Source organism: Heterodontus francisci, chromosome 9 (genome assembly GCF_036365525.1).
Source record: "Heterodontus francisci isolate sHetFra1 chromosome 9, sHetFra1.hap1, whole genome shotgun sequence".
NCBI lineage: Eukaryota > Metazoa > Chordata > Chondrichthyes > Heterodontiformes > Heterodontidae > Heterodontus > Heterodontus francisci.
In genome coordinates, this window is record NC_090379.1 from 61,027,119 (window position 1) to 61,039,576 (window position 12,458).

The following is a 12,458-nucleotide window of genomic DNA, read 5'->3' on the forward strand; positions in this document are numbered from 1 at the left end:
TCTCTGCAATAACAACTCAGCTAATCCCAACCCCCGCCCTTTCCACACAGCCCAGAAAATGTTTTCTCTTCAGGTGCCCATCGAATTCCATTTTGAAAGCCCCAGTTGTATCTGCCTTCACCACACTCACAGGTTGTGCGTTCCATATCCGAACTACTCGCTGCGAGAAAAAAAATTTCCTCATGTCATGCTTCCTCATGCTTCTTTTGCCAACCACCTTAAATCGGTAACATCTTTGTCAGGGCTGATTTTGTGTGATTGCACTACAAGGTATCCTATTATATAGAGTATCAAAATTAACTAATGTTACAACCCAGTGAGAAAGGTGTCTAGGGGTCCCTCTCAGTCTTCACCTGGTCTTATCGTAACAGGGTTTAATTTTAAACAAAAACAAGAAATGCTGGAATCACTCAGCAGGTCTGGCAGCATCTGTGGAAAGAGAAGCAGAGTTAACGTTTCGGGTCAGTGACCCTTCTTCGGTTTAATTTTAAACACACTGTTTTTAGCTCCCCCCTTGGTGAATCCTTGTTCACCACTTTCCAATTATAAGGCAAAGAAACCAGCACAAACAGGTTTTCTTAGGTTTACAGAAGAAAAGTTGAAATTTATTAAAGTTGAACTTAAACTCTAATTAGGTTGACGTCTACGGACACACAACGTGCTCATGCTAGCATGCATCCTAGAGGCCTGCTACCCAACCCGAACCCAATGGGACCCGAAGACATGTGTCGGGTTCGGGTCAGGTCAGGCCCATCTTCTGGGGCTGGCTTTCGGGCTCGGGTCGTGTCGGGCCGAGTCCAGGTCAAGTTGAGTCGAGTCGGGCCGGATACACACGGTAAGTGCTCTGCTGGTAAGTATTGAAATTTAAAAAACTTACCTGAGCTGGGAGTCCGGGACGAAACTGAGTCTGCGCAGTGCACGATGACATCACTATGACGTCATCGCGCACGCGCTGAAGCTCGGTGGAGCTTCCCAGTGGGAAGGTAAGTAAAGTGATAGTCAGGTTGGGTCAAGTAGTGGCGGGTTCAGGCCGGGTCGGGCTTGGGGCAAAATCGGAGGGACTCGGGCTGGGTCGGGCTCAGGTCCGCTGTGGTTCAGTCGGGTTTGAGTCGGGTTCTTTTTCCCGACCTAAAGCAGGCCTCTAATGCATACGCTATACACACATGCAAATAGAGATAGAAAAGAGCAGAAGGGAAAAAAATAAAGTGGAAAAGTCTGAGGCAATATCTGAACAGTTTCTGTTACGGTTCTTCGAGCTCACTGTAGAGTCCTTGATTGTTGGGGCCCAGTATTATTTTTAAACCTTGTTCGCTGTAGGAGAATTTTCTCTCTTGGGGTTCATGTGTCTTCAGTGGATTCAGAGGCTTGTGAGAAAGAGATGAGAGCAGACAGGAGAGAGATCTTCTCAGTCCAGGAGCAAACAGCCTTTCTGAGTTCAAACTCTCTGTAGCCAGTTCAAAAGAAAGTCCTGGAACAGCCAGTCATGTGACCAGCTGGTCTGTGGATTGCATCACCCTAGCAGGTCCTGGAATGCGTTTCCCCACCGCCTCACTGTCCCCTGACCAGTGGACCAATGGGTTGAATGTGTCAGGGAATAGTCCTTTGTCCTTCCAAATACTGTCTATTAATATGCAAATATATTTTCCAGCCACGGCTGGTCTGTTTAAGAAGTCATTTCCTCACTCCAGCAACAGTTAAATATCAATGTTCATGACAAAATTACTGTGCCTCATTCTTAGCAGGTGGGAGCCTAGCATGACACCTCCACACCAAGCGGAATGAAATATGATTTGAGAAAAGCGCATCTTATTAAAAGGATCGAGAGAAAATACAAGATACAGAAAAAATGCATTTCTCTCATTTGTTCACAAATTCTAAAACTTATTAAAATTGCCCCTTTTGGTATCCCAATAAACATGTGGTTCTTTGGGGAAGTTTTTCTTCAGTTTGCCCATTTCCATGGCTGCCTCGGATCTTTGTTCCTGCTGAAGTAAGTTTTTTTGGCTGCTTTTGCTGACAACATAACCACTAGGTGGTGCTGTACTAGCACATGCACAAATGCAGCCTCTTCTGTTCAGGCAGCTGCCAGGATTAAAGATGGCGCTATTCAATTTATCACAGGAAATGCTTATGGCTAGTTAGTTCTAGCAAACTAACTTTACATTAAGTGGAATGGAAGCCCAGCAATATACAAGTATGTAGTACAGGATACCAACTGTAATCCTCAGATCCATTTAATATTCCAGTAATCCGATTAAATACAAAAGCAATTTTATGATTGAATTTCCACATTCTGATACTTTTAGAAGATAGTGAATTGGCACCCCAATCAATGGAGAAGAAAATCTGCCAATTCGTTATCCACATTTCATATGACTGACCAGGACTGATTTCACCCCAACTCAATCGCTCGCTCCAGACCTCGCTGGTCCCCCCCACTCCCCTGGTCAATTGTTCCCCACTCCTCGCTTCGCGCCACCCACTCTCCGGCTGCTCGGTCCCTGCTTTCCCACCCCCGCCTCCAGCCGCTCGGTCCCCGCCCCTTCCCCCAGCTCTAGGCCGTGCCACTTCCCACCTTTCGGCCACTCACTCCCACGTTTGATCGTTCTCCATGCGCCACCCGAAGAAGCACTGCGGGCTGCGAGGGGTGACGGGGTGATGTAGAAGCGAGTGGCCGAGAGGAGGGAAGCGGCATGGCCTAGAGCTGGGGTGGGGGATGGGGGAGCAAGGAGCAAGCAGCCGGAGAGTGGGGTGGCGCAAAGCGAGGAACAATCAGCCAGGGAAGTAGGGGTGGGAGCAGTGAGGTCTGGAGTGAGTGGCTGAGGAGGGGAAGTGGCTGGTGGGGAGGAGGGGGGAGGGGAAGAAAGTGTTGAGCGAGTTGCGGGGATCGACCACCAGCCTCAAAGGGGCTGGATACCCGATGACGGTTTATCGCCCATGCGCGAAGACCAGGCGCATGCACGATGACCAACCAGGTGCGGATACATGATGACGTTGGCGCTACACAATGACATTATCCTGCGCTTGCGGCACTTAGTCCTGGCAGGACATAGGCTGTGCATATGCGCAGCTTGGAGCACTGTGATGACGTTGGCAGGCCACTGCGTTGTCAGGAGTCACTTTGTTTTTGTTTTCAGGAGAGTCAGTAGTGGGCCGGTCTATCCTGAACTCTCTTTCAGTGCTTTGCTGAGTCATGCAAAGGCTTTTGACTTTGGGGGATGGGTGGTTCTCTTTGGTTCTGACTGTGGAGGAGGATTCTTTGCTAATCTCCCCTTTGTCTCAGAGGACACTCCGGCCTGCAGGTATTTGTGCAGACTGTACTGCACTCCCCTGTGTCTTCGACTAGGTGAGGTATCACCCTCATGGTTTCTCTGCCACCTGGAGGTCTTTCTTTGTCTCTGCAGGTTCCTGCAAATGCTGTTAGCAACTCTGGTGGGGTGCTGCTAGTGTCTGCATTTACGTAGGAGGATGTGGAGTCTGACTTTTCACACTTTTCGTGGTTGGCTAACCAGACAGTAGGGGTTTTCATCCGGGATTCCTCCCAGACTTCCTTTAACCTACCTCTTGGTCATTTTTTCCCCTTCCCTGTCTAACTTTTTGCCAGCCATGTGCCTGCCTTTCCCCTTTTGTTCTCTGTGGGGGTCCCTTACAGTTCACCAGCCCTCTGTTGGAGGGTCCTCTTAGCACCGGTACAGGACTTAGGGGGTGCAGGTTTCACTGTAGGTTGGAGTTTCCCCTCAACCTGGCACATGTGGCAACTCCTGCAGTACTCCACCACATCTTTGTGGAGTTTTGGCCGGTCAAACTGCTGTCTTATGCGGGCTTTGGTCTTTCGTATACCGGCATGTACTGCCACTGTAGTTTCATGGGTCCTTCTTAATATTTCTCTCTGGTACCCTTGCGGCACCACTAACTGGTGAACCACTGCCCACTCCTTGCTCTCAGGTCTGTGAGGGGGACACCATTTCCTCATCAGTACCTCATTCTTTAAATAGTAGATATCAGTGACTCCTTCCACTTTCAGAATGGGCAGCCGGTGCTAACTCTTGCAATACTGGGTTGGCTCGCTGAGCCTCACCTACGGAAAATCCATTTAATTCATTCCTTGGGTCTCCTAACTTTCCAAAGAAAGTCTCAGACAGACAGACCTGGTCATCTGCCAATTGGACAGTATCAATTCAGTCTCCTCTGGGGGAGCTGGTTTGATCATGGTCTGATCCACTATACATTCAGGGAAACTGCAGGAGTCCATCTCCTGCCACGGCCCTGTCTCTCTTACCTCTTTCGGTCTTTCTTTCACTACTACCACCAGATTATTACCTCGGAGCAGGTCAACCCCGTCCACAGGCAAACTAGGGACAATCCCTATGGTCACCGGTCCCGAAACTAGGTCGCACTCTTGGTGCACCCTGTGTACAGGTTCAGGCATACACTGCCCTCCAATACCATTCACCAGCATTCTGGTGTTCACCGCACTCTCCAGGGGAAAGGTCAGGCCTTGTCCCAGTAAAAGGGATCTCGTGGCCTGTGGGTCCCTGAGAATCACTCTGGGCTTGCTTGCCCCACTCAAGGTTGTATGGGGTTACTTTTCCTTCAGACACAAAACCCTGATAACCTTCAGGAATCCAATTAAATTTTCCTGCACTTGCAGCCATAAGCTTCCTGGTCTCACTCTTACTGCAGTTAAAGCAACAGCTTGTTCTGCTGTGCCTTCCATCAGGTTCTCTTCTTCACTGAGCAGGTGTGCTCTGATTAACCCTACAGGCTTTCCCTTTAGTTTCCAGCAGTCAGTTTTTAAATGCTCTGCTTTAATACAATGGAAGCACACAGGTCTCCGGGTCTCACTCTTGCTCACAGCACCTTCCTTTTTGGCAAGAGGAGGGTCCCCTGTGTCTCCTGCTTTCCTTTCTCTCGCAGGATGGCTTGGGCTCCTATCACTTTCCCATCCTTTGTCCTTTTCGGATTTTGGGGGAGTGACTTAGAAAGGCACTGGGAAACCAACATAAATTAAAGCAAACTCATCGGCCAGAATGGCTATTTGCCGGGCTCTCTGGACCTGCTGGTCCTCTACATGGATCTTTATGGAGAGTGGGAGAGAGTGTTTAAATTCCTCTAACAGAATTATTCTCTTAGATTCTCATAACTGAGCTGTACTTTAAAAGCCCTCAGCCACTGGTCAAAAGCCAGCTGCTAAACTTTTGGTGATAGGCTTCGGGTACTAATTCATTTGCCCCGAGGATAGCATTGTTTGTCAGTTCATAATTTGATGAACTCTCATCTGGCAACAGGGAATAAACCTCATGGGCTTTTCCAGTTGGCTTGCTTTATAGGAAAAGAGGCCAGGTCTCAGCTGGCCATTTTAGCTGCTGTGCCAGTTTCTCAGAGGACACAAAAAATTCCTTCTACTTCTTCCTCATTAAATTTTGGAATTAGTTGAACTAGTTTTAACAATTCTGTACCCAGCCCTGAATTACTCTCCTCCATATTGGCCATACTTTCACTGGGGTTACTCTGTCATCCCCTAGTTAACTCAAGCCGTTTCAGCTCTCTTTCTTCGCATTCTTTCTGGAATATTTTTTCTCTCTCTCTTGTTCCTTCTCCTGTCATTCATTTTCTTCACGTTCCTTCTGGAAGGCTCTTTCTTTCTCCCTCTCTCTTTCCTCAAATTCAAGTTTCCTCTGTTCTAATTGTATCTTTGCTAACAATACCCAGTCGGAGTTTGCTTCTAACCTTGTTTCTGCTTCTTCAGATTCAAGGGAAAATTGGATGGCCACTAGTGTTAGGAGTTCAGACTTCCTAGTCTTGCCATGTACAGTGATCCCACATTGCTCAGCCATTTTACTCAACTCCTCCATAGACAGTGCTTTTAACTTAACCCAAATTACTTCACCCCGGCTTGGGGAGCTACTAGCTTCAGTTGCAGACATGTCAATATTCAATCACACACAACCACAAGAAAACCTGTATTGAAATCTTGCTTTTTTTTGATTGGGAACAATTTGGCTTCCCACTTCCAATTTCTCTTGTTTGTCTGGTGGTAAAATCCAGCACGGTAGCACCCAAATTTGTGTTATGACCTGGTGAGAAAGGTGTCTAGGGGTCCCTCTCAGTCTTCACCTGGTCTTACCATAACAGGACTTAATTTTAAACACACTGTTTTTAGCTCCCCCGTTGGTGAATCCTTGAACCTGCTTTCCAATTTTAAAGCAAAGAAAGCAGCACAAACAGGTTTTCTTAGATTTACAGAAGAAAGGTTGAAATTTATTCAACTTGAACTTAAACTCTACCTTGGTTGACGGCCACAGATACAAGATGTGCCCAAGCTAGCACGCATACGCTATACACACATGCAAATAGAGATAGAAAAGAGAAGGAAAAAAATAAAATGGAAAAGTCTGAGGCAATGTCTGAAGAGTTTTTGTTACAGTTCTTCTAGCTCACTGTAGAGTCCTTGATTGTAGGTAGATCTTGCTTTTCGTTGGGGCCCAGTATTCTTTTTAAACCTTGTTTGCTGTAGGAGACTTTTCTCTCTTGGGGTTCATGTGTCTTCAGTGGATTCAGAGGCTTGTGAGAAAGAGATGGGAGCAGACAGGAGAGAGAGCTTCTCAGTCCGGGAGAAAACAGTCTTTCTGAGTTCAAACTCTCTGTGGCCAGTTCAAAAGAAAGCCCCGGAACAGCCAGTTGTGACCAGCTGGTCTAATCAGTCCTGGCCCCCGTGGATTGCTTCACCCCAGCAGGTCCTGGAATGTGATTCCCCACCCCCTTGCTGTCCGGTGACCAACATCCATTGTGGGTTGAATGTGTCAGAGAATAGTCCTTTGACCTTCCAAATACTGACTGTTAATATGCAAATATCTTTTCCAGCCACAGCTGGTCTGTTTAACAAGTCATTTCCTTGCTCCAGTAACAGTTAAAAATCAATGTTCATGACAAAATTAATGAGCCTCATTCTTGGCAGGTGGGGACCTAGCATGACACTAATATGGTCTTGAATACAGACCATGACTACAGAATGCAGTGCACTTCGTACTGCAATGACTTCTACAGCAGTGAATTGAAATTATTTTTATTTTTTCACCTTTTTGCTGAGAAATAGTGGGCCTGATTTTCCTTCCAGGGTCAGGAAATGGACGTCGTGACTGTTTCCGGATCCTGATCCTATCTGCGAGGGAAGCAGTCACAGCCCCTGATTTTCACGCAGGCGGACTGTTAATTGGTTAGAGGGCAGGTTGGGCGGTCAATTAGCAGCCGCGGGGACAGAAACAGAGGCGGGCTCGATTTAAACCCACCATGGCAGCCATTACTGTAGTTACTGTTTCACTGCATTACTTGCTGGAAGAAATATGGAGTAGGAGAGGCAGAGGCCTGGAACCCAGGGCAGGGCAGCCCTTCATTTTGCAGATGCCGACCTGGAGGTTCTCCTCAACGCAGTAAGGGAGAAGAGGGAGGTTCTCTTCCTGGAGGGTAGCAGAAGGAGGTCACTGTCCCAGATCAAGCAGGCCTGGATAGATGTAGTTGACACAGTGAGCAGATAGCGCGTGGTCTGCAGAAACTAGGTCTAGTCCAGGAAGGTGAGTGCAACGCTGAACCCTCAGGTCAGGCCTCTGGGTATTCAGCTTCCAGCAGACACACCAGTTGAGGAGTCTGAGAGCCTGATCATGGTAGGAATGTGTGACAGGATACTTACTGACCCCTCAGCAAGGCTCAGAGCCATAATGCTGCTGAGTACCTGCCAGCACTGAGACATGCAGCTGCTTATGTATATGAGCCATTGACATTGGCCATAGAGGTCAGCGGTGCCTTACCTCTCTCTTTTATTGTCCTTGCAGGAAAATGGGCATATAATGTCCACGAGAGGACCCAAATGGGTGGAGGGGTTTCCTACCTCCACATCATCACCACAATGGAAGGGGGAGCCATGGAGATTGCTGGGGACAATACGAAGAGCAAGTTTGGGAAGGTGAGATGGGCATCTCTGCTGGAGATGGTGAATAGAGACTGCAATGCATACAATTAATGGGGTGCATTGCATTCCGTCCATCTAAAAGCATGCCGAAGACTGAGCTGCATCGGGAAGCCTCAGCACTGCAGAGGCTTCTGCTCTCCAAGGCTGGTTCTCACAATCTTTTCTTGTGTCTCCCACAGCTGCTGACGTCAAGGCAATAAGACTGATTCCTTCACCATCACTGGGCCAAGCGTTGCCAGAGCAGAACTGAGACCAAGCACTGCTCTTTATAAGCGCACCCTCCACCAGTGCAGATAGTCACTTTGGTGGGTCCGTGTGTGTGATTAGATTGGGCGGCACTGGGTGATGAGCACATCACGGGTGTGCAGAAGGTGGTGACAGAGGCAGCCCCCTCAGAGGACGAAGGACACAGTCCTGCTCAGCTGGGCAACGATGCATGGCCTCAGGAGTAACAGAAAAGGAGGATCTACTTGGATCAGCAGCTGCAAATGTGCTCCCACACGTTGGAGTTCCCTGAGGCAGTACGGGGTCATGGGCCAAGCATGAAGGAGTGCATCCAGCAGATGTGTGCCACCATAGCTTGGGGCTTTGACTGCTTGATTTCCTCCATTGAGACAGTGGCCAACCTCATGGAAAACCATATGCAGCAGCACTTGAAGTGCATGCAGGAACTGCACACTGACATTCACAGGATGCATGCCACACAATGTAACCTTGACTCTTCCATGGCACTGATGGCGCAGGGATGTCTGGAGGGAAAGCCAGTTGTGCCCCTGCTGGAGCACCTCTCAAGCCATCTGCAGTGCCATCCAAGGGCTGAGGTAGTAACTGAGGAGAATGAGGGTGCCACCCCTCACAAGGCACCATCATTATCTTTGGCCTCCTTGTCCCCTCTGACAGAGGGAGCATTGATGCAGCACAGCCCAGTGACGGAGGCTGCCCCTGCAATGCTGCCAGTGCAGCAGTCTTTGGAGGTGTCCATAGTGGCACTTCTACAACGAGGACAACTGCCACGTTCATCTCAGCCATAAGCCGAGGCAAATGAACCGGCTGCCACAAGGGACGCACGAGGCCACAAGGGGAGCACAGCATAAAAATGGCTGAGAGTAGAGGCCATCATGTCATGCAGAGCACTGAGTAAATCACTGGGGTGTCTATCACATGCAACTGTGCACTTTTTGCCTTTATAAGCACCTTTTAAATACTGACACATGAAGCCGGAGGTGTGAGCCTCCTTTTATTAATGGCAGTACAGGAAAGGAGGGGAGTGATGGTCCATGAACGGTGATAGTGAAACCTCTGGGCAGAAGTGCTTCCTTCATTGGTGGTAAGATTTGAGCTGTCCAAGCTGCATCTTCAATGGAAGTGTTCTCACAGGCAGGTCAAAGTGAGTTCCATACCATGCCGTTCCTCCTGGATCAGAGTAGCTCAACTGAAACAAACCTGGATCAGATCATCCCTGATGTTTATGGCATCCTGACAAGACCCTCGAGCCCTGCGCTGGGTCCAGCCAATTCCCAATGCAGCCAAGACATCTCTGTGTTCTGCATCTTCCTTCACCTCCTCCTCCTCTTCCATGTCCTGCTCGTCCTCTTCCTCCAATGAGCTGTGTCCATCCAGTGCTTCACCCTCTTCAAGGTCCACACCGCTCTGGAGGGCCATGTTATGGAGAGTGCAGCAGACCACCACCATGCACGAGACTCTTGCAGGAGTGTACTGCAGGACGTCACACAACCAGTCCAGGCACCCGAACCGCACCTTCAGAAGCTCGATGGCATGCTCAATGGTTGTCCTAGTGAGCATAATGCTGCGGTTGTAGCGCCTTTGTGCCTCTGTCAGGTTCTTGTAGAGGGGTGAGCAGCCATCCCTTAAAGGGCTGTTCCATGTCCCCTAAAATCCACCCACAGAGTTTAGGGGTTAGAATGAAGAGCTGTGGCAGCCTGGACTGCCAGAGGATGAAGGAGTCATGGCAGCTGCCAGGATAGTGAGCGCACACATGCAGGAAACTCTTGTGGTGGTCACAGACCAGTTGAACAATGAGGAACTGGAAGCCCTTCCTGTTGATAATTCTCACTGGGCACTCAGTCAGTGCCTTGATGGCTGCATGGGTGCAATCGATGTTGCCCTGCACGAGGGGGAATCAGCGATGGCAGTGAAACCCACTACCCTCTGTGTATGTAAGGCCCCATCTGTTTGGAATTGTATGTATTGCCCAGCTTTTGCAAAGGGCATCAGTAACCTGTGAGATGCAGTGTGTGCAGCCACTTGCGAGATGTCACCAAGGCCCACAGCTGATCCTTGGAAGGAGCCAGCGGCAAAGAAGTTCAAGACTACAGTGACTTTGATAGCTACTGGCAGGGCATGGCAAGCAATGCTACGAGGTGTGAGGTTTTCCGTAACAAGGGCACAAATCTCTGTGACCATCTGCCTTGAGAGTCATAGTCTCCTCCAGCACTGGTTCTCAGTTATCTCAAGGTAGCTCCATCTTCAGCGGTAGATCCTATTCTCAGGGTATGATGCCTGGGGCTCTTCCCTTCTTGTAAACGGTGTTGCTCTTCTTCACCACTGGACCCGAAATCTGAGAGTTGTATTTGCCAGCTGCTGCTTTCCTTGCACTCAGGTAGCCTCCCAATTGTGTTTGGAAGCCTTGCCCCCTCCTCTTCTGTCCCCGGGATGGCAAGAGGGTGATGACTCCCTGCATTGCCTGTGTGCTTACTGACCATTCTCCCTGCAACCTCCACTGACCTGATGGCACCTGGGTGCCAATGGCCGAATCCCCTCTGTGCCTTTCATGGGGACAACCTAATTTGTTGGGGCGGCCATGACTGGCTCCATGCTGTGTATCGGGCTCTATGTACCTGGTCTGTCCCAGAACTGCATGCAGCCCATACCAAAATCTGAACATAGCCCTCAATGAGCTCTTTAATGATCTTAATTACTGTTATTACCGGATCAGGTGGGTTTTTGGGGCTACCCTCCCCCGTCCTGGTGAAACTTGCGAGCGCGGGAACAGCAATGGGAAACCAGCATGCCAGCCTCCGCTGGAATTTTCATCCTCAGCCTGTCTCCGCTCCTGGCACCCCCCACCTGGCGGGACCTAAAAATTCAGCCCAATAATTTATGCCTCCAATGTCATGAAAAGGGTCAGGACTGATTTTCTTCTGCCCTGCTCCCAAACACTGCCCTAAAAATTTCCCATTCTGCTCTCAAAAAGCACTGCACCCCAAATTTCTATATGTTGTTTCTGATATCTGTGTCAAAGAGGGTCCAGCAATACTTGCAAATAACTGTCAGTTGGCAGTGCTGAGTGCAGGTCAGAGCAAGTTGTTCCTTTACAACTGCTGCTCATTACTGTTTAGATGCTATATATCTTAAAGTACAGGCTGATATTGTCAAGAAAGGTCTTTATTTTTGATACAAAGAATTTTTTTAAAAGGTTTTGCTGTTCAGCATTAGTTGCATCTTTTTCACTTTACTGCTGTGTGCAGGAGTGTGGATCTCCCCTTTTGCAAAATGGCTTATCTGTAGGCAAGCGAGGTGCAACAACCACAAGCCCCTCGACAGCTGTTAAAAAATGTCTGGTCCTCTCCTGAGTTATTAATAACGTTTCAATAGCGCATAATAAGAATTCCACTCCCACCGCCCAAACCTCACCATATCTGCAACTGTACATCTGCAGCTGGCCACCTTAAATAAAAGACAAGGCTCACATTCAAGCCAATTTCCTTCTATTTTCATACTATTATTCCTCATATCCACGCTTATTTTCCTTATCCCTCCATCTGCTAGGCACCATAGTGCCACCCTCTTGCCAGTTTCCTCCAAGGCAAACTGCAGGGAGACATGGACTTCTGTTTGTGGTGTAGCTGCGTGAACTCATTTATAGGGGATGGAACCTTTAAATCAACATGAAGACCACCAAAATACAACTTACAGTTTCTAGTAGACACAAATTAAATTTTAAAAATCTTACAATGCACCAGAAGTTGGCGCGATAAAACACCTAAATAATAAACGGTTAGCACAAGGCACGTCTTTTTCCCCAAAGGATAGTAACTTGTGACCAAGGGATGCTGCTGCCAGCAACTAGAAGCTGAGAAACGTACTTGTGAATATTTTCCATGCAAGATAGGCAACGAGAGATATTAATACTTCCAAAAGATTACAGTGAACATCTTGATTGTGTATCATCCTAGTATTTATTTGTTTGCATAATTAAATGTGTTAATGAACTGTTTTGCATTATTCTTCCGAAAAGGAAAGCAAGCTTGAATTCGAGGCGTCTTTACCTGACATACACGGAGCAAACGCGACAACACTTGGTTCTGCTCCTTTACATTCAGGGAGGTGAATGCAGAGGCGATCAGGTCCATTTTTTCTTCGAATGACCTGTCCATCTCCGGGTTTTGCAGCCCCAGGGGTGGATCGTCTCCCAGGCCGCAGACCTTGCCAGTGGACGCCCGGCTGGTAACCATAGCAACCGGCACAGTGG

The 12,458-nt window shown here is 48.4% G+C and overlaps 1 protein-coding gene across 1 annotated transcript in view; it reads right to left on the minus strand.

The window, feature by feature from the left end:
- The window catches only part of LOC137373329 (F-box/WD repeat-containing protein 7-like), a 69,103-nt gene extending 56,662 nt beyond the window's left edge, over positions 1 to 12,441 (minus strand). The window contains exon 1 of the mRNA XM_068038152.1: positions 12,256 to 12,441. Coding sequence (XP_067894253.1) covers positions 12,256 to 12,441 — 186 coding nt within the window. The remainder of the gene's footprint in view (positions 1 to 12,255) is intronic.
- Between the last annotated feature and the right edge of the window lie 17 nt (positions 12,442 to 12,458).